This window comes from Excalfactoria chinensis, chromosome 18 (genome assembly GCF_039878825.1).
Source record: "Excalfactoria chinensis isolate bCotChi1 chromosome 18, bCotChi1.hap2, whole genome shotgun sequence".
Taxonomy (NCBI): domain Eukaryota; kingdom Metazoa; phylum Chordata; class Aves; order Galliformes; family Phasianidae; genus Excalfactoria; species Excalfactoria chinensis.
The window spans coordinates 5,370,879-5,398,582 of record NC_092842.1 but is presented as its reverse complement, the minus strand read 5'-3'; the positions used below and the strand labels follow the sequence as shown (position 1 = coordinate 5,398,582).

General features: G+C 41.7%; 1 protein-coding gene across 7 annotated transcripts; it reads left to right on the top strand.

Annotated features, from left to right (window-relative positions):
* The first annotated feature begins 269 nt into the window (after positions 1-269).
* Positions 270-27,704, top strand: TSC1 (TSC complex subunit 1). Of its 7 annotated transcripts, none has more exons than XM_072352425.1 (24): positions 270-389; positions 6,835-6,897; positions 7,901-8,074; positions 8,870-8,973; positions 9,530-9,682; positions 10,936-11,080; positions 12,004-12,158; positions 12,504-12,577; positions 14,017-14,195; positions 14,644-14,753; positions 14,991-15,114; positions 15,500-15,612; positions 15,936-16,008; positions 17,269-17,367; positions 18,063-18,633; positions 19,314-19,357; positions 19,492-19,643; positions 20,259-20,441; positions 20,810-20,920; positions 21,432-21,554; positions 22,464-22,651; positions 22,768-22,926; positions 23,609-26,755; positions 27,642-27,704. In XM_072352425.1, the coding sequence occupies exons 3-23, from the start codon at positions 7,969-7,971 to the stop codon at positions 24,096-24,098; spliced, it is 3,456 nt and encodes a 1,151-aa protein (XP_072208526.1). In that variant the 5' UTR covers positions 270-389; positions 6,835-6,897; positions 7,901-7,968; the 3' UTR covers positions 24,099-26,755; positions 27,642-27,704. The 7 variants fall into 7 exon arrangements, with proteins under 7 accessions (XP_072208526.1, XP_072208525.1, XP_072208521.1 ...); XM_072352424.1 differs by having other exon boundaries at positions 19,477-19,643; positions 22,467-22,651; XM_072352420.1 differs by having other exon boundaries at positions 19,477-19,643.

The window sequence follows — 27,704 nt, the reverse complement described above, 5'->3', positions numbered from 1 at the left end:
CCCCGCCCCGCCCCCTCACGTGATCGCCGTCCGTGGCTCCGCCCCCAGAATCACGCGACCTCTCGGCGTTCGCAGCACTCCCTCGTCTGGATCCTTCCGCCGTGAGCGGCTGTGTGGGTGAGGCCATCTGTCCTACCCCTCCATCTCCCTCGGAGGGAGAAAGGTTCTTGAGAGGGAACGGTCGGAGAGGGGGAGGTGTGGGACCGGCTCGGAGCCAAGGGAGGGGGCGGTAGGAAAGTTGCGTCGGATTATTTTCTGTGGCGGATGGATTCCAAGGGAGAGGCGGTTCGCGAATGGGAGGGGGAAGGGGGAGGCCGGGCCAAGATGGCGGCGCCCTGTGGGCCAGAGGAGCCCTGAGTGGTAAACAGCTGAAGGAAGGAGAGGGAGAGGTGAGTGCTCGGCCTGCTGCCGCCCCACTGGGGTAGAAAGGAGCGGCAGCGGCCGAAGGACAGCGTGGGGTGAGAGCGGGGCTAGTGGGAGGAGCGCTGAGGAGGATACGGTGGGAGAAAGAGACGGGGTTGGGGGGAGGCGGTGAAGGGAGCGGGGCTGTGGGGGGGGCGGTGCGCCTTCATTCCCTTCATCCCCATCCTCGGGCCCCGGGGGCGCTGAGAACTGCGGTGGTTCCGCTCCCAGCGCCGGGCGGCGGTGTGTGGCTGCCCCCGGCCCTGAGGGGCTGCCTCTGTTGGGGGGGCGGCTCGGCGGGTCTCCTCGCTCGGGGTGTTGTTTGTTAAAGAGTAAAAACGTCCGGTTTCTCGTTGTCACGGGGAACTTGGGAGTGAGAGCTCTCACTTTGTGAAGGAGCGCCGTCATTGTGCTGGCTGTGCTGGCTGTTCAGTCAGCGCTGCTCTCTTTTTCTTTCTTTTTTTTTATCCCCTTAAATGAGCTGTTTAACAAGGAGGTGAGTGAGGGAAAGACGTGCCTCAGAGCAGCGCGTGATTCAGACCCCGCAGAAACCACCCGGGATGGGGATCGGTCTGCAGAGCTGGTTCCAGAAGTTCAGGAGCTTTTCCTTCTTTGGTTCCATCCCGGCCTTTCCTTTGTGGCGAGTTGTTAGAAACCATCACTTGGAGCAGTGCTGAGGTGATGCTGTCAGGTGGGGAAGGTCTTGTCTCAGTGCCGTGTGTGAGCTACAGGGAGCTGGCAACTGAGTGACTGGCACTGCCAGAGTATGCAGCAGTGAGTGTGGGCACTGGGAATGCAGCTGTCTGAAGTTTGTGAAGCAGCAGCAAGGTGCTAGATCTGCTTATGAGAGTGAGCTGTATCTCTTTGTGCTCTGCTTTTAGTTAATAGCCTCACCAGCCTTTGGCTAAGTTGTGTTTGTATGGAGTGATGTGGATTACTCAGCTGAAAATGTAGTCAGAGTATCTAATGTGTCACGAGATAAGCTTTAATTAAATGACTTTATCTTTGTTTTTCAGTCTCAGCTACCTCACTCTGTTACTTGGGAAGTTACTTTATGGTGGCTAATAGAAAACAGTGCTGCTAAAGGGTTCTCAAATGAGATGTGCTGTACCATGGCAGATGTTCTGAACAAAGCAGTGAATGTTGTGTTGGCCCCATGTAGAGCTGGGCTGCTGACCTGTAGCGATCCCTGATACTCTGTTGGCTGTCAGACACCTTCTTGTTGGGTTTGAAATGACCTGGTGGTGTGGTTACCACAATCAGTCCTGTAAGAGCCAGATAACCTGCAACACACATACACACACACACCTGTATCTCTGAAAAAGACACCTTCCTTGATAAGCAAGTCAAGTAAATAGTCAATGAACTTTTTAGTGGCAGAAGTGATGGAGAAGTACCAGATTTTATGGCATGTTGTAGCCAGATGAGTGGCTTTTTGAAGAGTATTAGAGCTGGGTCTGATGTGTAGCTGCAATGTTTTCACATAATTAAAAAAAAAAGTGATGAAAACAAGCAATAATACTTTGTTATCATAAGCACCTCTTTAGTTATCACAGGATTTTGGAATCAGTGTATCCCTGTGTCCCTTTCCTGGGTATTATTCATTGTTTTTAAGTGAGAAGTTTAACATCATTTTGTACTGGCTCCGTTCAATGCCTGTTTTAATTTTGGGGTGATTAAGATGACAGTGCAGCAGTTAGTTTGCAGTGGTTTCAAGGTTTATTGGATTACAGTGTAACTCCTGGGATATACTTAAGGGGTTCTCTTAAGGGCAAACAAATGTGCAGCGGTGGTTCATGAGTCTCACTCACGTTGCTGTGAGAACTAGAGTTCTCTGTGCATAGTTCTAGAAAGATTCTGTATCTGAGCTTATTTTCCTCACATTTGATTGGCATAGAGAAGCAGTGCTTGTTTATATTTATTTGTTATTAGTATATATGGTTGTTTATAAGAAGCTGAAATAACTCCCTGTCAGGTTAGTAGCTGGCTTGTGGCTGCTGCCAAAGGGTTATGTGTCATCTCTGCTATGTTTGGGCTTTTATTTTTTCAGCATGAATTTGGTCTTAAACAATTTTCCCTCTGTCAGAAGTTTGATGGGTAGCAATTAGTGGAATATATTGGCACAGCACAGTTTCAAAAGAATCTTTAAAGATGCTGAATGTGATTCTGTCTTTATTTGGAGGTGCTGGTTTTCTTGTGATATCCCCGCTTCATTTAAGCACCTGTAATGAGGTATGTGAATGTAATATTGAATTACACCTTATGAAATAATGACTGAGTTTAAGAGTGGCATCTTGTATCAGTTCTTAAAATAACCAGAAAGAAATGCAGATTGTAAGGAGAAACCAGACACCTGCATTCTTATAAATGAATAATATTTACTGTATTGCCTGCAGTAACGTTCCATTCAAACCAATGTTCAAAGTGTTCAGGGTTAATATTCTCATGGGGCAAAAGAGGACACTGAACTGCTTACTGTCCTGTTGCCTCCACTGCTTTGTATTCCTACTCTCAGTTTTCATTCACTTATTGTTTTTTGCAGGCACTGTGTCTTCTGTAGGGTAGTGCTTAGTTTGCTTGTGAAGAAATCATAAGATCAGTTATTTCTAGGAAACCAAAGCCAGGCCTGGATTGTGGTGTTTCAAATTGGAGGGAGTGAGGCGTCTCCTGTTATGACCATAGAACATCTGAAAGTTTAGAACGTAAGAGGCTCTTTTCTCATCAGTCTGAGTTTTTGTTCAGAAATAAAGATCCCTGTGCCATGCTTCTGTCCTCATTCGTGGCCTGCTTTGCCTGCAGTGAGACTCAGACAGAAGAATGTAAGCCTTGAGTTTCATTTCATTGCTGCCAGCATTGCTCTTACGTTGTTAACATCTCCCTACATGCTTTTGGTTGGGGGTAAATAACCATTTCCTTATATGTCCCAAACTGCATTTAATAAAGGGATAAAATGCTGATATGACCCCAGCACTGCTAAATGCTTCTGAATTCCTGCTTTACTGTAGCAAAGGCTAAGGACATTGTAGGAAGAGGAGGAGGTGCGTATGTTGAGTGTGTCCCCCTCCTCCACACCCCTCACAGAGGCATAACTGGCACTACCAGCTGCCTTTTCCCTTGGCTGGAGATAAAAATACACCGAACTGAAGAACATCTCTTGACAGAAATACTTAAAGAAGTCGTAATCTTTTGAAATACTTTTTCTCCTTCTCTCCGTAGCCTTTTCCAATGAATATTTGTATAGTCTTTCCTTTTGTCATGAGTTTATAGCTTAGCTGTGTTGTGTTGTGGTTAAATTAACCACTGATAATGTTTTTAATTGGGTTCTTCTTGCCTTCTCCTTTTTATTTCCCCCCTGTAAACTGGCTCTGAAGTTGTGCTGGTACTTAAAGTTCACACTTCAGTTAAATTGGTCTTTATGAAAGGTATTGAATATAAGAGTCTTGCTCTTGGTGTTTGTATCTTCTGATGAGATGTTGTGTGTTAAAAGGTGGTGAAGCAGAATTTGTTCAGTCTTAATTATTTAGCACATTGGATGTTTTATATATAACTAATAAAATGGTAGTGAAGAGCCAATGCCTCCAACTGCATGGAGAAGTTGTGTTGTTTCAGTTCTGAGGATTGCTGCATGGATGTGGACATCCTTCTAATAGGGGAATGATTGCAGCAGCTACTGATGAAAGAAGTGGAGACTCATCTTTATGCCATGTATCTGAGAAGCAAGACACAACCATGATACGATAGTGCAAAGATCTAAGGGAGATCTGGTCACCACAGATGCCATACCAATCCCACGTGCAAACTGCTCTGGCTTTCAGTGGGTGATCTTGCTTTGTTCTAATGTACTGGATGTTCCCTAACCTGGTCTGTCTTGAGATCCTTATCTACAAGATTGGAAAATCACATCACAGATCACTGTTGGGATTAGTCAGAAATCGCACAGATACCACAGCTCCTGGGAACAGTGCTTGTTTTTCTTTGGGTAAAGTGTGACATAGTTTTAATGCTGTTGCTGGATTTTCCTGGTTTGTTCATTAGTGGTGTGCATCATGTACTCTTAGGGTTTCAAATCTCTTCCTCACAAAGGTCTTCAAAGGAAATCTTGCATCAAACAGATTTGCTTTTAAAAAGTTAGTTAAAAGATTGATTGTGTGGAGTTGGGTGACAGCTTTGTACTGGTTTTTATTCAGCTGATCAACTTTCCCCTCTAACACCATCCCATTGTTAAACCTGGGTTGGGATTCTTTTCATGTTTTGAATGCTGGCTTCTGGAGCATTGCTCCAGTTCACTGCGAGTGCTTTTGGTGCACAATAGACTGAAAGGCAAATTCGTTTTGACTGTGTTGGATTTATTGGCACGAGGTCGCTTGAGTCATCTGTTTTAATTAAGTTTAGGGGGCTTGGGAAGTGATTAGTTACCAATGTGTGAAGTTATCATGAATTAAGCTTTCATTGTCCACCTTGCTTTGGTCTGACTGTAATTTTTGTATGTGCCAACAGCATAAAGTTTGAAATCCTGGTACCTATTGAACGCTTCAGCCAGAGTTTTTCCCATCTGACTGCAAGTGTAGTGCTGAATCTGGCTACCAAAACCCAGCTACTGCTGTCTGCATAGGTGTTTCTTGATCCCACCGTGCTGTAGCTCTCCTCTGGCAATACCAGGGTTAGGAAAACCTGCTTTTGAGCTTTTTACTGGTGCCATGACAATCTGCTCCAGCACGCTGCTATTCCTAGAGGAAAATCAGAAATAAAACCATTTTGGGTTGGGAATTCTTTTCAGTTCTGTATGTAAAAGGTGCTTTGGCAATAGTGGTTGTGGGGAGCAAAGAAAATGCTGTTGACAAGGTCTTGATGGGGTAAAAAAGAAAAAAAGCACAGACTGGTATTTATGCCACTTGAACTCTCAAAACAGGTTTTGCTTGCAGCTCGTTTGGGGGTGTGGTCATGCATCTCTTTTGTTAACAAGACTTTAAACAATTAATTCATGTTGCTTAGGAAGCCCACGAATCTCTTGCTTAACCATAGCTGAGGCTGAATCCTGATGGGGACTGAGGGATGTATGTTAGCAAAGCCCATTAGTGATCTCAGAGATGGTGTTCTCAGATGTAACAAGTAGGTGATTTGTAGTAAGCTATTTCTGGGACTGTGAGTTCTGGGTATCTCAATATGACTGTAATTTACTACATGATATATTTCAGTGATTACTAGAAACTAACAAAGCTGTTGGCTGCTGACAATGAATAATGAAGTAGAAGACTGACCACTTAGGTTGTGTAGAGGAGTGACTTTACACTTTTGCAGTGGATGATTTCCTTCTTTGAGCTTTGCTTCTCTCTGACCAGCAAAGTTCTTTGAGGAAGAGGTTGAAGCTTGGAATTCTGCACAATGTAGAGTCAAAACAAACCAACCCATTGCAAAAACAAGTTCTGCCCCTCTTCTTTATGGGAAGCATACTGAGCTCTTACGTATTCAAGTAAAATGCAGCACTTTCCCCTCTGCCCTCAGGTTTCTCTTTTATTCTCTTCAGTTGGGATTCTTGCCTACAGTACCAGCTGGTTTTTAAGGTCATACCAACATGGGACATGAAATGTCATGTTGAATTGTCAGGTAGCAGGCTGCTATCTGCTGGGGGAGGGGCAGAAATTTTCTTTGGGCTGCTGATCTATCTGTGATCATTGAAAATCAAGAGTGATTTTGTGTACTGGAACTGTGATTGCTGAAGCATTTTAAGAAAGTTTGTTGCTATAGAAATGCCTGTTGTGAGCATGGTGCTATATTATCACCTTTGAAATTGCAATCAGTGCCAAATTAAGTAAGCTGATGGCTTGTGGCCCCAATAAAAGTGACCTTGGGCAGTTCTGCAAATAGGAAGTGATATGTTGCAAATGACGAAGGTTGCTGGTGAACAGGTTAACTCCTGCAACCCACTAACTGTCAAACGTAAGTTCTAGAGAAAGTAAGAGGTATAGAAGAAAAGATAATGTTATTTCCCAAAATAGAACGTGGATACGTATTCCTTGGCTAATGTGTAACAGTGTTTTAATTAGAGACTGTGGACTTCAATAATTATAGAAATTTTGCTAGGTTCAAAGTTTTCTAGGTAAGAGGAGAATTGTTTTGTAAGTTTTTACCTATAAAATAAAGCTTTTTTGTGCAGCAGCATCTTAAGAGTCACGGTAGAAAGCTATAATCTTGTGAAAGCCATCTGGTTTGAGGCCATTGTGCAGCCAAACCTATGGACAATTCCAGAAAAGGCAAAACTTCAAGACTTGGTGGTGTTTTCTAAAACTAAGAGCTGACTCCTTACAGGTGCAGGTACTCCTTAATCCAGTATGGGATGTACTGAGCTCTGCTGTTCTGAATATACCAGGTTTGATAAGGAAGAGATAAATTGTAACTTTCATTAACCTTGTCCTGTTTTTTTTCTTTATTTAGTGATCATGAAAGGTGTGTGGTTGACATCATTGCAGACAGAAGCTCAAGGCATCCACAGAACAGGTATGGTATATACAGTTGCAGTATAAAAAAGGAATCTTGTGTGTAAGCTTGGTGCTTGTCCATCCTATCTTCCACAGAGGAAATGAAAAATGCATGCTAGCTGGTAGAGAAGGAAGAAAACCTTACTAACAAAATTCAGTGTAATTTGAAGCCAAATTCCTTCTGGCATTTGGAAGAGTTCAGCATAAGACTCTTATGGATAGAGGAAAACTTGATGCATTTGGTAGTCGGTAGGTGAGATAACTACACCTTTTCCTCACTGCTCATTGGGAGAAAGCCACCTAAAAAGACTGAGGTGGTTTAGATTTACTCTTGCTTAGTACTGCAAAGGTGACCAGAGTTGTTTAATCTGCACAGTGCTGTTTGTAATAGTCTATACAACTTGTGTGCTGTGGGGTATTTAATATAGAATGCACAAATTATACATGTGAAATTGAAATGTGTTGTACTGCAAAGCTTGTAATTTAGTATGCACGGATGGCCAAGCAACAGCAGCTGTAGTAACCCTAACTGAGTTTATGAACAGCTGCAACTTGGCCACACTGCAAATATTAAAGCACAAATCTGTTAGTATGCAACAATGGAAGGCTGAGGGCAGAGAAATTCTCATCTAGCCACATGAGTGATAAAGAATCTTGAGCTGTGGATGTCTTCCAGAATGTGGACCTCTATGCTAAGTGTTGGTTGGTTGAGGAGGAATTGCTGTTAAGAAAATGAGAGGTTTCAAGGAGTATTTTTTTGTTTAAATTAATGGAATGTTGTGACAGTCTTAGTGTACACCAGCCAAAGTCTTCCATGAAAGACATTAATGCCTTAAAAACAAACAAAAAAAGCAAACCCAAACTCTTCTCTCAGAGCTTTTATTGCAGGTGTGTGAACTCCTTTCAGCGTGAAGCTGTTAAATGGGCAATACTGCAATACTGCAGGAAAGCAAAAAGGAAGTGGTGAGAGATCTAAGAAAGAAAGGGGAAAAAGGAAAGCTCATTCATCTCTTTTCTCCTAGTCTGGTAGAGGCACAGATGAGGAACTTCCTGAAATTTTAACCTCCACATTCATGTTAGTACATGCATCATGGCACAGCAAGGGAATGTTGGTGAGCTCCTCTCAATGCTGGATTCTCCAATTCTGGGTGTCCTGGAAGACATAACAGCTGCATTCAAAGATAATCTCATTTGTGGTATGTATCCTTATGGTGGTAGAGTTCTACTTAGCCATGAGTAGATGTAGAATAATGTTTTTCTTTTTTTCTTTTTTTTTTTTCTATCAAATACATTGTTTTGTGAATATGACTTGAAAGAAATTCCTAGTATTAGAGAATTAAATGGCTTTAAGGATCGAGGCCCCTCTTTGGCCTGTTCTGCTTAATGGCATGCCTCTTCAAAGGTTTGTTATATAATTGTAAAAATGCTGTTATGAAATGACTGGAGTTTCCTGGGGCATAACCTCAAGTTGCAAACTGATGCAACTTTCCTTGTGGATTGTATCTAATAAGAATTAGGTGTTACGTATATTATGGGAACTGGTGGAATTCAGCTCATGGAAAACAAAAAACCCAACCCTGCAGCAAATGCTTTCTGTTACCAAGGCATCCCATATGTTGATGGAGTCATTTCAGAGAGGAAGAGCATTGTTAATGTCCTTCTACTGAAAGGAGTGAATATATAATTGCTCCTGAACACTCTACCCCTACTGGGTAGAATGCTCCTGCAGTTCAGCTATCTCTAGGTTTTTGAGGTTAGGCATTGCCACAGTCATTGCTGTTAGAACAAACAAAAGAGCTTGCTAGTTCCTTTCCTACTGAATTGAATGCAGGTCAGTTGTAGCTGAGAGATCTTCTCTTAAAGGTCTGGTAACAGTTAAGTGTTAGTTTGTGTCATAAGTTGTGCAATAGTTGTTACAAAGTTGAGCAACGTTCCTGTAACAAATGCTTCATTTCTACTATACTGAGAATGTATGTTCTTTTCTTATTAAGACCGTGGACCTATGCTTGTGAACAGCCTCGTAGACTATTACTTGGAAACCAATTCTCAGCAGGCACTGCATATACTGTCCACATTGCAGGAGCCTCATGACAAGGTAATGAAAGAAACCTTGAAATAACATCTGCTAGAATTCAGCTTTTACATTATGATATATAATTACCTTGTAAAGATACAGTGTCTCTGTAGTAACAGCTCTGTAGTGTTTCTTGTGGCTTTTTTTTTTTCTAGTCTTCCAGAGACTCCATTCTAAGGGCTGTTTAAACTGGCCATGTTATTCTGAAACTATAACACCTTGAGGAGTAATGTTGTCTCTTGGAAGTGCTACTGCAGCTTGTTCAATGCTAGAACAAGCCTAGCATGAAAAAAATGGGTATTTTGAGAGCAAGTGTATGTTCTTCAGTAGATTAAGTGGAGGATACTAGAAATGTTTATTTTGGCTGACAAATTATATTATATCACATACATATCATCATATCATTTTAACGTTTGGATCTGTTGTTAGATCCTGTGTATGTGTAAAGTGCCCTTAGTTTACATAACTGACAATAGCAAACTGCTGAGGATGGGTTGGTGGAAAAGAGCATCTATCAGTTAGTGTTTAAAAAAAACAAAACTTCTCTTTTTCTGCCACTCTGAAAATCTTCCACCAGCACCTTCTGGACAAAATTAATGAATATATGGGCAAAGCTGCTACTCGTTTACCCACTCTCTCGCTGCTGGGACATGTGATAAGACGACAACCATCATGGAAACATAAGCTTTCTCAAGCACCTCTCTTACTTTCATTACTTAAATGTCTCAAGGTAAGAACTGTCACTCTTGTCCACTGAAACACCTGTACGCCTCAGGTAAATGTGCATGCTTGCAATGCAAGGTACTTTTCTGCTTTGATGTCATTTAGTGAAGCTGTGAGAAGAGATGCTGATTAAAACTTAGAGTTTATAAATTTCAACTGAATACTCTGTGCTGACCCTGTTGTTACTGTCAGTCTTCTCTTTTAAGAAGGCACTGCAGAACTTTGTGTTAGAAAAGTTCACCAAAACTCTGTTTGGTATTTTTTAGTTTTGTTTTGTTTTGTTTTTTTTTAACTGTGTCAGATTGAGATCTATTGGCAAAGCTGGTGGATACCTTGAATGTGAACTTAATAAGAAGTAGAATAACTTCTCACAAGTGCATTCTGAAATGCATACCTGTAAGGCAATGTATCCCACTTTCCACAGTATAAATGAGCCAAACAGTAGCAGAGGAACTGCTAAGGAAAACATGCGTTGAACTGGGGAGTGCTTTGTCCTTGTCATGCTTTAAAGTTTGGTTCTTTATTGTACCTAGTTAAAGATTTTTACTCCCACAGCCCTTTTTTCTCAGTATAAGCCACAGAGTTCTGATAATTGTTTGAGTTACTGCTTTTTGAAATATTTAGCAACTGGAGTCACCAACCAGGCATTGTTTATGCTCACATACCATACAGCAGTGCCACCCTTAAGTCTCAGTGTTCCAGCATAACTGTTTATTTGTTGAACATTGGAAGACTCTGAAAATGTGAGACGCTAGTTTCTGATTTAGTGAGGATTTAAAAGACACAATGATTTATCACGTGAGTCATTTATCCTGCAAACTTTGTGGGCACTGTCACAGGTAACTTGTTTGCAGGAACCCAGATTTAGTAGCAAATCTTCTGACCTTTGTGTAGGTAATTGGACAACATTGTTGGTCTCTGGTCAGGTTTGTCATTTCTTAGATGCCGAGTGCATTGTGCTCAGCTCTGGGGAGAAAAGACAGGCAGTACATAAGATGCTTCACATACCAGTGTTTTGTTTTTTCCCCCCTACCTAATTGATGGAATCGGGTTCTTAAGTGAAGGTGTTTTCAACAGTAAAGCAGCAGGCAAGTGACAGGTTAAGAACAGGAATTTAAAATATTTCTTAAGTTATGGAATGTTTTGGAGAGATGGTTTCAATCTAGAGGACGTTTTTCATGATAATGATTCCAGCATCCACTTCATCTTTGGAAAAAACAACCTCTAGCCAACTAATGCAAGTTTTTTCCCTTCTTGCAGACTGACACAGATGTAGTAGTACTCACCACAGGTGTCCTAGTGCTAATAACCATGTTGCCAATGATTCCTCAGTCTGGCAAACAGTACCTCCATGATTTCTTTGGTATCTTTGGGCGTCTCTCAGCCTGGTGCTCGCAGAATCCAGGTGAGATTTCAGTTTGGTTGCATGCAGTTGCAATGTAGCATTATCCTTGAGATTCTTACACACTTCCTAGCGGTTTCGGATAATTTAATTGCAGAAAATGTTGCAGCTCACAAGATATGCTGCTCTTTGATAGCATTGGGCTGTATGCCTTTACTAAAAAATTAAAAGTCTAAGATTCTTTAGTGTGATGCTGCTATTATGTGAAGTGTCATTAGTCAGAAATGCTACATTGATGGCAGTGAAAAAGCAGAGATTTATGTTAATTAATTGAGAAGGAAAAAACTGCTAATATTTGAGGCAGATATTTGGGAATTTGAGATTCCCGGGTATGGATAGGTAGGAGAGAGAAACAACATGCGTGAGTTTATCCTAAGTTACCTGAGATGTACTACTATAGTTACATATGTATGGCTTAGGGCTGTGTGAACAAAGGCTGGGTTAAGCACACAAAGGTATTGTTCAGAGGGCCACTTGACACTGGCAGTTAAGATTGGAATTTATAGGAGGAAGGATGGCTGGTAAGAGTCCTGTCAGAATGCTTTGTATAGAGACAAGCTTTGAGTTTTTGCTTTTGAAGTGAAGCATACCTTGCCTTTTTTTAATCATTTAGTCAATCTTGCAAACTGTCCTGCTACTTAGAGCGGTTTCAACCTTTTAATTTGGATAGAAGGGACTGTACTTTTGGGACAAATTCCAACCAACATTCTTTAGTTCTTAATAGTCTATATCTGTTTTTTGTGTTAGCTGTGATTGGATGAGTATTTGCTTGTTCACTCAGAACTGACTTCACAGCTTTGCTAGGGAATGTTCATAACTCAGAAGAGGTTTTCCAGTTAGTATTTCAAAGCCCTCTGCTTGCCTTTTTGAAGTGTTGTTCTTTACTCCAATGTCCTGAAAAAAAAAAATCTAACTCTTTTTTCCAGGTCACGTGGCAGAGATTTATCTTGTCCATCTTCATGCCAGTGTTTATGCTCTCTTTCATCGGCTTTATGGAATGTATCCTTGCAATTTTGTCTCCTTTCTGCGTTCTCACTACAGTATGAAGGAAAACTTGGAGACCTTTGAAGAGGTAGTCAAGGTAAAAATGCAGCTCATCTCTGTGTTATCTGAGACGAGGAATTCATAGCTGTTCAAAGGCAGTTATGTGCCACGTTAGTACACTGTTTTATTTAACTGAGTGCTACTCAACAAAGATGTGTAGAGACAGGCTACTAAAGGAAGGAGAGCTCGTTTGGGAGCCAGATCATCTCTTGAATCTGTGGCAATGTGCATAAGCTTTGAACATCTGTTAAATGCAAAAATCTCATTGATTTTTGTGATTGGGATTTTGCTCTGAGCTTTGTGTAGTTCAGTGCAATCAGGAAAAAAAAAATGTTTTTATTATAATCTGTACTTTTTTTTTTTTTTGTTCTTACTCATTCAGCCAATGATGGAACATGTGCGAATTCATCCAGAATTAGTGACTGGATCTAAGGACCATGAACTGGACCCACGAAGGTACATACGTTCTATCTGCTATTAGGAAAGGCTGCAAACTAGCAGTTGTTACTTGACTTACTTCAGAAGGCTTACAGCAAAACCTTTTCTCTTGACAACAGTGTGTGCCAGTGGTGTTTTGCCATCCATTTTTCCTAAGTCCACCAGGTAAATGTAAAACTTCTTCATCCAGGCTCACAGCTGGATGAATAAAGCAGCCTTTTGTCATGAAGGGCCATTAACAGCCATGTTGGGGCTCTGTATTCATTTTGTATCTGGGATAGAATCTGTCTCTTACCCAATTGCTGACTTTGTCTTAATTTTATGACTTAATAGTCAAATACTCTCAAATTTCGTAAAAATAAAAAAATAAAATTCCTTATAATAGGAAAGAAATGTAGGGTTTGGGTCGTATGTTTTGGTTTGTTGAAGTACTTGGTGGGATTTTCCTGTTTGAAATGGCTTTGGTGTATCTTTGTTTTGGTACCTAGACATTGGTTCCGTTAACAGATCAGTTCTTTTAACAGGTATGTCTTAACGTCAGCTGTATTAGTTTTCTTTAGAAATAGGCTCATTTGCCTGCAGCAGCACCACTTGCTGCTTTTCTCTTGTCTCCACAGGCCCAGCCACTGAAGAGGAGCAATTGACTCTTGTTGCTGCACAGTAGTGCTCTTGCCCTGCTTTTCAGAGCCACTAGGAAAACACTGCTAAATGGGAACCTATTGAATATCACAGTGCTCAGTTTTGCAGGCTTCTCTCAGACAGGGAGGAGGGGGATGGAGAGAGGGTGGCACCACTGAGGAATTCAGTTGGCACAAAACTACAATTTGAAGCCTTCTGATTTGGTATCTTTCACATGTCTTTATATTCGAAAGTAACTCAGCCTTTAATAGACAGCCTTCTGTGCTTTCTCTTCTTTACAGTGAACTTTCATCCCCTGAAATATTGGGCAGATCTAATATGGCTGCTAAACTTAGTGAGAAAAGATTTCCAAGTGAAAGGTGATAGTAATAATTAAAGGACGTTCCCAAAACTTAGGAGACAAAACACAGACCTGAAACTGGCATTGCAGGTGGCATTTGCTTAAATAATATGGTTCCCTGACTGCTGGCATTTCTAAATTTTGGCAACCGACATCTGAGTGTAAATGAGCTGATTTCTACAGCTGCTGAAGCTCAGGATCAACCGAATCTTCATATGCTATTCCTCCTTTCCAGAGTGCTCCATGGCAGACCTTTATGGATCTCTATATCAAAGCTGTTTGTCTCCTATCTGAGACCCCCTCTTACAAGTCATCTGGTTGCAATTTCTGTATGGTGCCTTGTTCTGCATTTGGGAGCATGCAAGGCTGTCTGGATCAAATGAGCCATCCTACAAGCCAATTCCTGATATCTCCAGGAACCTCTGTTAGTAGCAATAATTGACTAACTTACTCTTTTGGATCCAAAAACTGTCTGCAGGTGGAAAAGACTAGAAACTCATGATGTTGTGATAGAATGTGCCAAAATCTCCCTGGACCCTGCAGAAGCCTCATATGAAGATGGCTATTACTCTGCGTCTCGGAAATCCTGTACAAACTTAAAACATCATCAAACTGACCCCAGTGCCAGCCATTACATTGACACACAGAGCAGCTATGGTAAGATCTGCCTGATGTCTAATGAATACCCATTTCCAGGAAGAAAATGGGCCCTATAGAAAAAGGGCATCTTACTAATTTATCTCACCTGAAGTCTAGCACTGGAGAACAAACTTTCATTTAACATATGTGTATAATGTTATATATGTGTATGTTTATTCATATATGCATGCACATCTGGTCATACAAACACAGTATGTTGACAAAGTTACCTTTCCCTGCTTCTGTCTGGCCCTGAAAACAGCCAAACTAAACACAAGCTATAGTGTATAATATGTTCAAAGCATATTTTCTTGGGTTGGAATAGAATTTTCATGTTTGCTAGCTATGACTATATATGTTTAATGGACTTAAAGGCTTTTAAATAAAACACTTCAGTATTAGCCATAAGAATAATTGTTTTGTATTTGATACATCAGATACTTTATTTATCTTCTTAAATTTTCAGGGACATCTACCCCATATTCCACTCCTCGGCTAACACTATCACAAATGCCAGGGCAGCTACCTCAGATTCTGAGCCCGCAGTCAATAAAGCTGTCAACTGAGCCACAGCAGGTAAAGCAGAGGATCACATGCAGTGTGTGTTCTGTGCTTTGCACTTTGCGTCTACCTTCTTGTGACAGTCTCATGATTCTGAGAAGTACTGTGAACTGTTCAGAGCTTTGCATACGTTTCAGATTTTACTCCCATCTTGTTCACTGTGTCAGAACCTGGACACGGATGTCTCAAACTGCAGGTATTCCTTTTAGGAGCTTTGCTGATTTGTGTTTATTGTATATTACTTTTGCATAGGTTACCATCTGGAGTCCTTCTGCAGTTTGTGGTATGACCACTCCACCAACCTCCCCTGGAATTGTCCCATCAGAGTCATCCCAGTCAGCATCACAACCTTACAGCAAAGCTTTTGGCACATCTGGTACGTGCTGTGTTTTTGCATCAGGCCCTGAGGATTTATTAAAATAGAAACTCTGACTGTAAATTCTGCTGTCAGCTTCATAAATTGGAACTGCAGCACTTCGCTATTTGATAGGCTCGAGCCATTAATTCTGTGAACAAAGTACCAGGTCATCCAGAGTAGTACAAGTGCAAATACTGAGAGAGGAAATAGATTCCAGTGAATTTAGTTCCCGAGTCTGAAATAGGTCCATTGGAAACTCTGCACTTTTATCTTGGTAAATAGTTGAGAGTGATCTAAGAAGTGGTTGAGATACTGTTTAAACACACAATTCATCACATACAATGTTCAGCTGAAATAAGGAAACGGGAACCTTACTGAGAAAAGTTTTGCTCCCACTTTTCAGCAGTGGGAAAGGGAACACCTTTGGGGACACCAGCTACATCTCCTCCACCCTGCACTTCAGATGACTTTGTGCATGTCACACTTCCTTCAGCTGCTGCCACACCTCCTAAAAAGGTACAAAGAAATTCTTCTGCCAGATGAATACGATTTGTCATTGATTGATAATACATGCAATGACCTTAATTGAGAAAGAAAATCAGAGTAACAGATTTAGCGCTGTAGTTTATTGCAAAATCCCAGTTTCTAAGGTTAGAAAACTTACCATTTCCAATTAGACATTTTTGTGTAATGGTTTTACACAGAACTGTTGAGTTGCTTTGCTATTTAAGGTATCTGTCTGCAGGAATTTCCTTTCCATGAAACTATCCAAGAGATTTGTTTCCCACAGATCTGATGCAAGGAATCTGTATGCTTTTTCTCTGTTTCTTTTCTAACAGGAGGACAAACCAGATTCTGGGAGGCCTTCACTGTACCGACAGCAAAATGTCATAAGCAGCGATAAATCATTGGGTAAATTCCAGTTTCCTCTCCCCATTTTTCGTAACCTATGTTAGACAAATCTTGGTTTTGTTGACACATTCCAACTGCCAAACACTTTTCCACAGGTTTTTCTCTTTTTCTCTCCCCTGAATTCTTCATAGTTCCAGGATCCCGCCTTAACCTGTGATTCAGCCTAAAACCTTCCTGTGATGCTTTTGATTTAACTATTCACCTTCAGGAATAGCTTGCAGATATTTTTTTAACTGGCCCTCTTGCATTCTTACACACATCTAAATATGCATTTCAACACTGAAAGCTGGAAAAGGATTTTAAAAAGCTGATGCTTTGAGGGTGATTTTTTTTTTTTCCTAGAAGCAACAAATTTGAAGCTTTTTACTTGAACAACTTTTATGTCGTGTGCAGCCTTATAATTTGACCCAGACTTAAGGATAGCTGCTTCTTTTTAAAGGCTATTGGAAAAACTTTGTTTGCTATCTACAATTGTATTGCTGTACTTGAACCTTTTTTTTTAAAGTCCTGTGGAATGTTGAAAGCAACAGTGGATGGTTGAGGAACTCAGCTTCTAATAGGTAAATTTAGATTTCCTTTTCCATTCTCTATCACCTACATCTGTGACAGCTGTGAAAAGGGATTCTGACTCTGTATTTGAGACTTCTATACTGTGCTTCTATACTGTTCTCAGGGTGGAGATGGTAATGAAACTTAAGCTCATTTTCTTGTTGAGGTTGTAACAGCAACCCTGGAAACTGAACTTCCTGAACTACAAGTGAAGACTGTGCTAGGCTCTTCACTGGGTTCATAATCTGTGACTGAGCTGTGAGCGTGAGGTTTCTATCCTGCATAGTTTGTGTTCCTGGCAGCTGTCTCAGGGCTTTGATCAGTAGTGTAATACATCAGTTTACTGTACTTCCTTCTCTCAGGGAGTAAGTACGGCGTCTCTGAGTAGCCAGCTCAGAAGCCAAGAGGGAGTTCAAAGCTAATGTGGAAGTCTTTTGGCTGCTTCGCTAACTTATGTAATGGGTTCAGCTGCATCCTTCTTGGTAGAGGTGGCCACCTGCAGTAGCAGGTGTTAAGTTTACAAAACGAAATGTCTGGATCAGGAGAAATGTGTGACAAGTCTCTGAACTGGTTTCCACAAGAAGAGATGCTTCCTTAAGAAAGGGGTGCATTTAATCCAAGGTCCTTACATCAGTAAAAGGCTCCTGTTTTGTGCTCTGATGAGACTAGACAAGACAACATCCATTCAACTACCTTTTCTCTTCTTTTCAGACACATCTGGTAGTAAAAGTTCAGTAACCTTAAGTGATCTTCCAGAGTTTTTAGGCGGTTTGTCCTTTGAAGATAGCGCTGAAAAGGACAGAGAAGAAGGTAACTTCTGTCATGCTTACGTACATCTTAGCCAAGAAGTGTTTTTAATAGAAACGTAAGATTCATGGCTTGTTCTGAAGCATCTTGCCCTGTATCAGTGCTGTTCTCCATGCTCTCTACGGTACATTTCATATGGTTAAATTGCTTCTTTTCAAATGCAATTGTTGTTTATCAATAGTGGAAATAGTACAATTTGCAAAGTTAATCTTCAGAAGGTTACTGAAGCAAGTATGATTTCAATGTAAAGAACAAACTCTCTAGAAGATGTTTTAGCTGCTGTAATCCTGTGTCACCTTCAAAGCAAGTTGTTGGGGTTTTTGGTTTAAGGCACATTTTTGTATTGCCCATTTTAATTCTAGGATTTAAGATTTAGAGGAAAAGTTGGCTCTAGTTCTTAAACTGGTCAATTGAAACAGAAGCAAATCACCCTTCTGCATCAAAACCATCGGTTAGCTTTCACTTTCCAGTTCTGAAGCATGGTCTGGTTCTAATTTTACATTAGGACACCTTGCAGGATTTTTTTCTCTGGTTATATTGAGAAGTCCCAGCATGGATGAGGTAAATGGATGCCTCTGAGGGTGCTTGGAGAACTGGTTAGGATACAGCACGGGAACAGCAAAAAGTACACTGTTAGAAACAAAGTATATTAGGCTGAGCTGGCAAATAACTGTTCTGCCTCCTCCAATCCTTTTCAGATGCAATATCTAAAGAGATCTCCGAGATCACAACTGATGCTGAACACATGGTGCCTAGAGGAGGATTTGACTCTCCATTTTACCACACAAATGAAAATCTGTCAGGTTCTCAGAAGAAGACCCAGTCAGTAGTCTCTAGTGTTCAGGGACACAGTCTGACCTCTGAGCCTTTAACATCTTCTCTGGACAAGCCTGGGCCTGAGAGTGCACTGGAGACACCCAAACAAACGTTTACTCCCATAGACAAGCCCTGCGGTGGCTCTGGCGAAAGCCCTGCTGGTAACAGGGAAGGAAACTCTGGGGAGACAAGTATTCTCACTCCCAGCCCTTGCAAAGCATCAGCACAGGGAAGAGCAGTGTTTGGGAGTGGGCAGCCTCCCCTGTATGAGCACCTTTTTGAGGTTGCATTACCAAAGACTGCCTACCTCTTTGTTGGCAAGAAGACTGAGGAGCTGCTAAAGAAAGCCAAGGGAACCCAGGATAAAGACTGCATGTCCTCTACTTCTCCCGTGGAAGTACTGGATAGACTGATACAGCAAGGGGCGGATGCACACACTAAGGAACTGAACAAGTAGGTGACTGAAAGTCTTACTTTGCAAACTTTTTCATGAAGCTTTTTTGTACTGGCTTTATTTTAATACCTCTGCCTGGAAAGCAGCTGTGCTAGAAAACCTGAATGAAGGCGTATTCCGTGAATCATTACTGGGTAGAGAACCTTTATATTTGTAGTGACAGCTAGTTCAATAGTTCTAGAAAAGGGTGGGGGGGAGGGGTGTGGTGAGGGAATCTGTGATGTTAGTTGGAGCTCACTGTGCTTCCAGTAACAGTTTGAGATGGAGAAGCAGGGCAGCCGGGTGTCTTACAGACAACTATTGTACATACTTTCTTCTTTCTAATAGAATGACACTGAAAACTGAAGAATCAGAATTAAGGAATTAAGGGCTAGGTGCATCTGCTGCACTCCTCCTTTTCATCTCGTTACCCTGTACTCCGCATTGTCCTTACGCTGTTTTCTATGCCTGAGAGAATTATTCTTGCTGAGTTCCAAGAAATTGTATGTCCTCTTGTACCATCTGCCCTTGCAACCTGCTTTCTGCACAGCTCCTCTTTATTCTCCCCGCATAAATTGATCCTCCTTGTGCTTTTATTAAGGTGTAAGCTCGTTTGAGGTGGGGATTCCATTTTGAAGTGATTTGCTTAATGTTTGCATATTTAAACGTACTGGTTAATGCTGCATTTTTCACTTTTCAGATTGTCTCTGCCAAGCAAATCTGCTGACTGGACTCACTTTGGAGGTGACGATGTTTCTTATGTTTTGGCAATCTGTTCCTCTATTATTAGACTTGTTTAAACAATGACCTGCTACTGTCTTGGGTGTGTGTGTGTTCATCTCTGTCTTGTAACTCCAACCCAGGTTCTCCCCCTTCAGATGAGATTCACACCCTGCGTAACCAATTGCTGTTGCTGCACAACCAGTTGCTGTATGAACGCTTCAAAAGACAACAACATGCCCTCCGGAACCGGCGGCTCTTGCGAAAAGTGATTAAAGCCACAGCACTGGAGGAACATAATGCTGCCATGGTGAGGAGGGATACAAATCTAGCTGGGATCTAAATGCATTAGAGCTAAGAACAAGTGTTAATTGGCTTGGCCAGCACCTTTCTCTACCACTGAAATAAAGAAGCCTAGTATCTCACCATACTCAAGTCGGTGTTTGTGGAATGACATATGAATGGGTTGCATGTGCTGTGATTATTTGTTGACTGTAAGTGGCTGAATCAGTGGATGACTGCATGCTTGACCTTTGCAAGCAGTTACCTTTGTTAAAGGCTTCACAGTTGGTATGGTGGTTACTTAATGCTCCTCAGTTATAGAGAGGAAAAATTAATTAGCTGAAGCTACCCTTTAAGTCCCTGTCAAGAGCGTGATGGAAAGAAACATGCTATTGCTCACTGTGCCTTTGGATGCAACTTTGAGTTATCAGCCAGTCCCCTCTAGCACCACTGAATCTCTTTTTTTAAGTTGAAGAAACCCCACAAAACCATACATTACACAGAATGTTCCATGTATGGAAAGGTGTTCAATCTGCTTGCTGTTTACTGATTTTATTGCTTTACTCAGCTGGTGACATTGAATAGATGCTCTAATTAATCAGTCAGATGTCTTGTCTAAAGCTTTGTTTGGGGTTCTTAACAGAAAGATCAGCTGAAATTACAGGAAAAAGAAATCCAGGCCTTGAAACTGAGTCTGCAGAAAGAACAGGCCAGGTACCACCAGTTTCAGGAGGAGCATGAGAGTATAGTGGCTCAGCTTCACAGCCAGATCAGACAGCTGCAACATGATCGTGAGGAATTCTACAACCAGAGCCAGGAATTGCAGGTATGAAGCAGAACACTGAACAATATTGTGTTATCTCCTTACTGTGGTTGTAAAAATAACCTTTCCAATGACACAGCGTGAAATACCTATGAGAAATTTATTATCTTCTTTTGGATATATTGTCCTAATTCAAAAGAAGACAAAGCTTAGTTGGAAATGCCTGGCTCAAAAGTCACTGTCCATTTGTAGTTCTGTTTTATTGTCTTCTATTTGGAAGTAGGAAAATGCAGTTCCTTAGCTGGTGTTGGGACAAATGTTCTACATAACTTGACTTACAGCCCTGGTGGTTCTGGCCTTCCAGCCATGTGGCACTGCTGGTCCTTGCTGAAGTTTCAGAACCCTGAGCGAGTTCTTTTTTATTTGAACAGACCAAGCTGGAAGACTGCCGGAACATGATTGCAGATCTGAGGTCAGAACTGAAAAAGGCTAACAACAAAGTCTGTCACACAGAACTGCTTCTTAGCCAGGTTTCTCAGAAGGTAAGAGAAGCTGCAGATTGCAGGGTCCCTTTGTCTTTTTTTTTTCTATTAAACTTATGATGATTGCAACTGAGAGCTTTTTCTTTCTTGTTCTGAAAGCCTTGATCCATAGAATCTGATTTTCATTGCACGAAACCAACACAAGTATATTGTGGTGATGAAATTCTAAACAGTTAAAGACTCTTAAAACTTCTCTTTCTGGCTGCTCTTCATGCACAGATTGAGCAACATAAACTTGTATCAAAGCTCTGTTAAATCTGGGTGTGAGAGAGATCTTGTTGAAGTTAAATGGGATTTTCCTCCATGTGGAAACATGGTTGAAGGAAACAATGCCAGTGTGGTGAGAGCCTGTATGAATTGTCACTAGCTTTATGAAAATTCATTTCTTCAGCACCTCTGACCTTGTCTGTCTTTTTTAATAAAAATGCTCCATGAGCAATGCTGGTCAACGGTGACTCCTGCTGAAATGTTGAATCCAGTGCTTGATTCTGTTTAATTTCTCTTTCAAAAGCTTTCCAACAGTGAATCGGTGCAGCAGCAGATGGAGTTCTTGAACAGACAACTTCTGGTTCTTGGAGAGGTCAATGAGTTGTACCTGGAGCAGCTGCAGCACAAGCACACAGACACTACAAAGGTACAGGTTGCAGACAGTGCCTCTGGGATGACTTGGTTTGAGGTCATCATCAAGCTGCTTCAGCCCCATTGTCAGAATAAAAGAAATGATGACTGAACATATTTTGTTGGCCTTCTGTTCAGATATTTTTATGCACCGAGTGGTTATGAAATCTCTTCAGCGTGCTGTTCTTGAAAGCTAAGAATGGTGTGTTAGAATACACTTGAAGTCAGTTTTAGTCACTTCATATGAATTCTTATTAGTTTCTTCATGCCACTGCTGTCCCTTACTGTGCTCTTGCTGTAAGTGGTAGCAGACTGTTGGAAGTAAAGTAACACTGGGTTCTTATGTTTGTGGAAGTGTATCATACAGAACAGTTTTGCTGGTATTTGCAGGAGGATCCTAACCAGGATTTACCTGTTCGGTGTGACGTGCTGTTTTAAAACAAGCCATCTTACTCTTCTCCCTAAGTTGCTCTCTTCATGAGAGCACTAACTTTACTAAAACACTTGTGGTTCATGTGGTTTTACTTCCTGACTTCAAATAAACCTGTTTCTCGTTAGAAGCAAGCAACTTGCCTAACAATAGAACTGCTTCTCTGTAACAAGTAATTGAAGAAGGCATATAAGCCAAAAAAAGAAGAATTATTTTTCTTGTATTTAGTGATGGTCACGTTGAAAAGATTGTTTTTAAATTGTTTTGTTTTTTAATAAAGAATGTGCTCATAAATTCCAGTGCTGTAGAATTGCTTTCACAGTGACTTTGTGTATGTCCTTTCACTATCTGGCTTTCTATATCAACTTCTAGAAATGCATCTCTTATTTGATCCTGCTTAAGTTGTGCTTATACGTAGTGTCAGAAACATGTCTAAGTATTGATAAAAATAACACACAACCAAAGTATACTTAACCTCATGTTTTTTCTTTTGAGGAGGTTGAAATGTTGCACGCTGCTTTTCGAAAGGAACTGGAGAAAGCAAAATTGTGTGTTCAGCAGCAAAGCCAAAGGCTCGATGCTTCTCAGAAACGGATAGCTGAACTGGAATCTCAGCTTTCTAAAAAGGACCACCTCTTCTTGGAGCAAAAGAAATACCTGGAAGATGTCAAAATCAAAGCAAGGTTTGAGATTTCCTATAAACATTTTTTTGTGAGTGCGTTGAGAGATGCACTGTTACATTTGAGGCACAATTTGGAGATACTGGACCTGATGGGTTTTGATTTCTCTTTCCATTCAGAGGTCAGTTGCAAGCAGTAGAAAGTAGATACAGGGCCCAGAAAAGAATCACGCAGGCGTTTGAGCTGGAGATCTTGAACCTGTTTGGCCGACTGGAGAACAGCCCGCTGAAGAAACTTGAAGATGAAAAAACAGAAGCAGCTGAAGCGGCAGAAGAAAGGTGAGGATGATGGTGCAAAATGTGCCAGACTCACGACCTGCTCTTGAGCTTTTACATAACTGGGGAATATCTAGCACTTGGTTGTATCATTTCAAGGTATTTCCGTTAGTCCCCCTTTTACAGAACGAATCTGTTTTGGATTCTTCCTGGATTACTGGGAATCGTTGGCAAAACTGGAAATGTTCTTAAAATACTTCTCAGATAGCTGAACCGTTATTCAAACTTCGGGGCAAACTTCTCTATTTACACCAATCTGAAGAAATTGCTGTACATAAGTGTAAAACAGTTGGGTCTTGTTTCCCCTCAGATCGTACTTATTTGTTCTACACCAAAGTGTTCTACAGCATGAGGATGATTTCTTGCACTGCAAGCAGATTTGTAGCAAAAACTTGTTCTTGGGATTGGTGAAAGATCTGCAACCCAAGGACGGTGCATAGCTAAGTCTGTTTTCCTGATCCATCAAGGGTACAGGTCCACTTTGCTTTGGGATTATTGTAAGCTATTCCCTTCCTGGTTACTCACTGTCAGTTCTGCTTCACTATGAAACTGCAGAAGGAAACCTGGTGTAGGCCTGCTGAAGTATACGTGCAGTTTTAGAGTTAGAAAGCAATGAAACTAACCTCCATTCCCATTTAACAGTTACCATTTCCTTGATGCTGTGTCCTCTCTTGTTCCAAAACAGGCTGGATTGTGGTAATGAAGGTTGTGCAGATACTGTGGCAGGATACAGTGAAGAAACCATTGATAGAAATGGAGAAACCAAACCTCCCAGCACTCAAGGTAGCAGTAAATGTGGCAGCAACAGTGAGCTCTCCACCCCAGAAAAAAAACAGAACCAGAGATTCAGCAGTCGCTGGGAGCCCTCCATGTTGCGGGAGCCCTCCTCTACTGTCCCACTGACTGTAGGTTCACTCCCCAGCTCCAAGAGCTTCCTTGGTATGAAGTCACGAGAGTTGTTTCGCAACAAGAGTGAGAGCCAGTGTGATGAGCATGGTGTAACCATCAACAGCCTTTCTGATACTCTAAAGACTGAACTATGTAAAGATCCAAGCATGGAGACGAAGGCTCTACCAAGCCCCGATAACCTTAGCCTCTCACCTAAGATCCAGGAAAGCAGTGTTGGACAGCTTCATATCATGGACTACAATGAAACTCATCATGACCACAGTTAAAAAGGAAGATAGTCAATCAGTGTTATTTTCATATTCTTGGCATAGAACAGGAGGCGTGAATGCACGTTTAACTAAAAGCTTTTATGTTTCTTTGGTCTGAGCAGCTAGCTCATGCAGTGGAATAGGATTGATGTCCAGTAACAGAAGAAGGCTGCTGAATGAATGCAAGGTGGAGTTTTGGGTCTGCAATTGAAATGCCCAGCCTAACTCTTGCTTCTTTCTCAAATTCAGTCCTTAGCAGCGTGTACTAATTTGAAGGGACAACTGTTAGCATTTGCAGATGTTTTTTTTTCCCCCTTTCTCCCTGTCCCCAGTGAGTGGCTGCATTTATGAACTTGAGTGCAATATGAGGCCAAATTAACGTTTGTGAGTCTACTATGAGTGCTTTGTATTTCCTTGCAAGCTTCCAATTTAGAGCAGTTAATTGTGCTGCCTGTCTGGGTGATTTTGATTGTTTTCATCACGGAAAGGAGCAACACTAGAATTTCTGGTGTGTTCATCTAAGGGTCTCTATTTTGCCTGTCTGCTGCTCCACCTTTCTCAGAGCCTGATCTTTAAGTTGGACTCCAATTGAGTACTTAAATGGTTAAGGAACGGTGTACCTCTGCAAAACGATTCATTCACCCTAATTCATAATCACTGTTTATATTGTCCTTAACATTTCTTGGAGAGTTTCTTTTGAACAGACACTTAACAAGGAACTGGAGCTTGTAATGCAGAGACCACGTGTGCTGAAGACTTGTTAAAACACTAGCTTTTGATTGTATTGGAATTGTGTTTGCTTGACAGACTGGTACTGACCTCAGACTGGTTCATAGGGGAAAGCAATTAGGGTGGGAGAAGAGGGAGAAGGAAGCCTTAGTTACATAGGGAGAGCATGCAGAACGTGTATGTGGAATGAAGATTTGCAGCTCATAAAGAGCATTTGTTTCTCTAATCAGGGAAATCCTTGTCCTGCCTGGACTCCTTCATGGTTTTTGTTCCTGATCTGAGCAAGACTGCTGTGTTCTGACGTTAAGAAATTGGCTTCTACCTGGGGAGTGTGTTTTGAGGTCTGACTTGCAGAAAAGAGTTTCCTTTGAGCGCTGTTCTTTGAGTGCAGCACGCCGTTCAGCTCAGCAGTGTCTGTTTGGCACTAGACATGTCCCCTTCATCCCCATTTCCTTAGAAGACGAGACTGAAGAAACAGTTTGCTCGATCGAACTGAGAATCTGAATTCCATTGTGAAGCCTTTCAACGTTAATCGTGTTTAAGCCTTCTGTGAAAGAGGATTGCAGGGTCAGGGCTTGTCAGTGGTCTGACTCAACCTCCTTTGTGACAGGGCAGAGCCTGTGGTTAGGAAGGCGAAGTGGTTGTTTCAAACCATAGTTGTGTCTGGGTCCAAGCATACATGGCCATATCAGGCTTCACAGGTACCCCCACTGCACGTGGCCTCTTCTCAGACGTTCTGTGGGTGGCAGCTGCAGGTCAAGAATGGTCTCAAGTATTAAATCAAGGCTGCATTAAATCAGTTCCCATCCTAACCTGAGGAGGAGCAGGAGTCTGCTGGAGAAGCTGATGGTCTGATTACTTGTGCCAGACCATGGTTTTTCCTGCTGCTTTGTCCATAACACCTCAGGTTGGAATACATTTCTGCCCGTCTGCGTTACTCTGTGTCCTTTTGGTTGGTCAGTCCGAATTCTGAAAGTAAAGGTGAACTTAAGTGGTTTTGTCAAAGCTTGAATCTGCATGGAATAGAAAATAGAGAGTTGGTTGTAAGTGACAGACTGGTTTTGTCGACATGTCTATAGGCTTTCTAAGACTTTTAGTGGTAGCAAACGTGGTAGCGTATGTTTTGGTAAGGCTTGGAGGTTTCCTGCCTCTCATCCCACCTGGTCCCAGCACAGGGAGCGAGCAGTTTGCACGTTGCCCTGCAGGCAGCTCAGTGCATGGAGGTGTTGCAGGGCTTCCTTGGAGCACCGTGCTGGTGTGGTGGCCTCTTTCATCCAGAGCAGAGGCAGCTTTTGTTGGCGGTGACAAACATGCCCTGGCGGTAATGCAAGCTCAATGGAGGTGGCTTTGTTTTTCTTCTTTTACAAAGGACTTTAGCACCAGGATAGTAACAGAAACCACTTTCGGTTTGTTTATGGACCACAACGATTACAGAGGAACAAAATTTGCAGTTGTTTTTTTGTAGAAGTCTAAGAATCATGGATCTGCTGTATGTAGTTAACTTGCAGTTTGTTTGAAGGGGTCCCATCAGTGAAGTGGAAACAGATTGGGTGTTGTTGTTTTTTTTTTCCTCTAACTGACTGCTTTTAGTTCAATCTAAAGTTGCTGTCTTTGTCAAGTTAATCTGTTCCCTGCCTCGCTTTTCGTAAGCATGTTAAACAATCCACATTAAATGCCATAAATATGAAATACGAGGAAATGGTACAATCCTAAGCTAAAGAGAACTTAAACCAAAAGGAGGTTCTGCTGTCCTTATTAGAATGTTCTAAAATGTCAAGGCAGTTGCTTGTGTTTAACTGTGAACAAATAAAATGTATTGTTTTGCACTACTAAGTGTTAAATTCCCTGCAAGCCGATCTGTTTGGGACCAAGCTGTGCTGGGACAGAGCGTGAAGAAACCAACTGAAGCATCCTCCAAGATCTGCGAGCAGAACAGCATCGAGCAGGTAAGTGTTTGAAAACACATTGGCTGAATAGTAGTGCTTAGGGAAGATGTTGTATGAGTCTAAGCCTTATTCCAGGTATTGGGTGATGAAAGTTCATTTGAGCTCATTTTGAATCCCTTTGGCACAACCCTTAAGAAGTGTAGTGCTGGAAAGCTGAATGTGCCAGTGTAAGAGTTGCAGGAGTGTGTGGCCCCAAGGTACAAGAAGAAACAAAAGCCACACTATGTCATAGCTGGGTAGTTCATAAACCTGGCTGCAAACAATAAATACACAATAGGCACCAGGGAAGGAAATCGATAACTTTATTTCATTGCTTTTAAGCACTTTTGTGGGTTGATCTTGATTTATTTCCACTGCTTTGCAACCGGTGCAATAGGTTGGAGTTTGGAAGTAGCTGGTTACAGAGCTCTAAGGGTGAAGCACTGGGCATTCAGAGCTCCAAATGCATTCAGAGCCCCAGCTCTCAGCATTTGGGGCTCCAGGGCAGGATGCTTAACTTGCACAGCAACAGAAGTCAGCAGTGACCCTTACTCCAATGAAGTTTTAGTTGCTGGGGTCCCCCTGAGCTCTGCTGCCCTGCAGCCCTCGGTGTCTGAAAGGAATGCATTTATTTTCTCGGCGCACATCAGCTCAGTTCCAGCTGTCTCTTGAGGCTTTATGCTCTCAGAGGCTAAAGTAAAACTTTATGGCACTTCTGTGCTTGGCATTTACATCCTGTTTATGTAAATGCCTCAAATGACTTGATTTGTAAGAGAGAAAAACAATTCTTGCTGTATCTTTTTCTCTTTTGAAGTGTCCATCCATTCTGGAAGAGGAGAACTTGTATGGAAATTAAGTAATTTGTCTCTCTGTTTTTGTGAGGTTTAACTTTGTGTCTTTCCAACAGATCCTGGTCGTGTCATTACCAAACCCCAGACTGCAGTTTTATGTGCTCGTTTTCCCCGCTTGT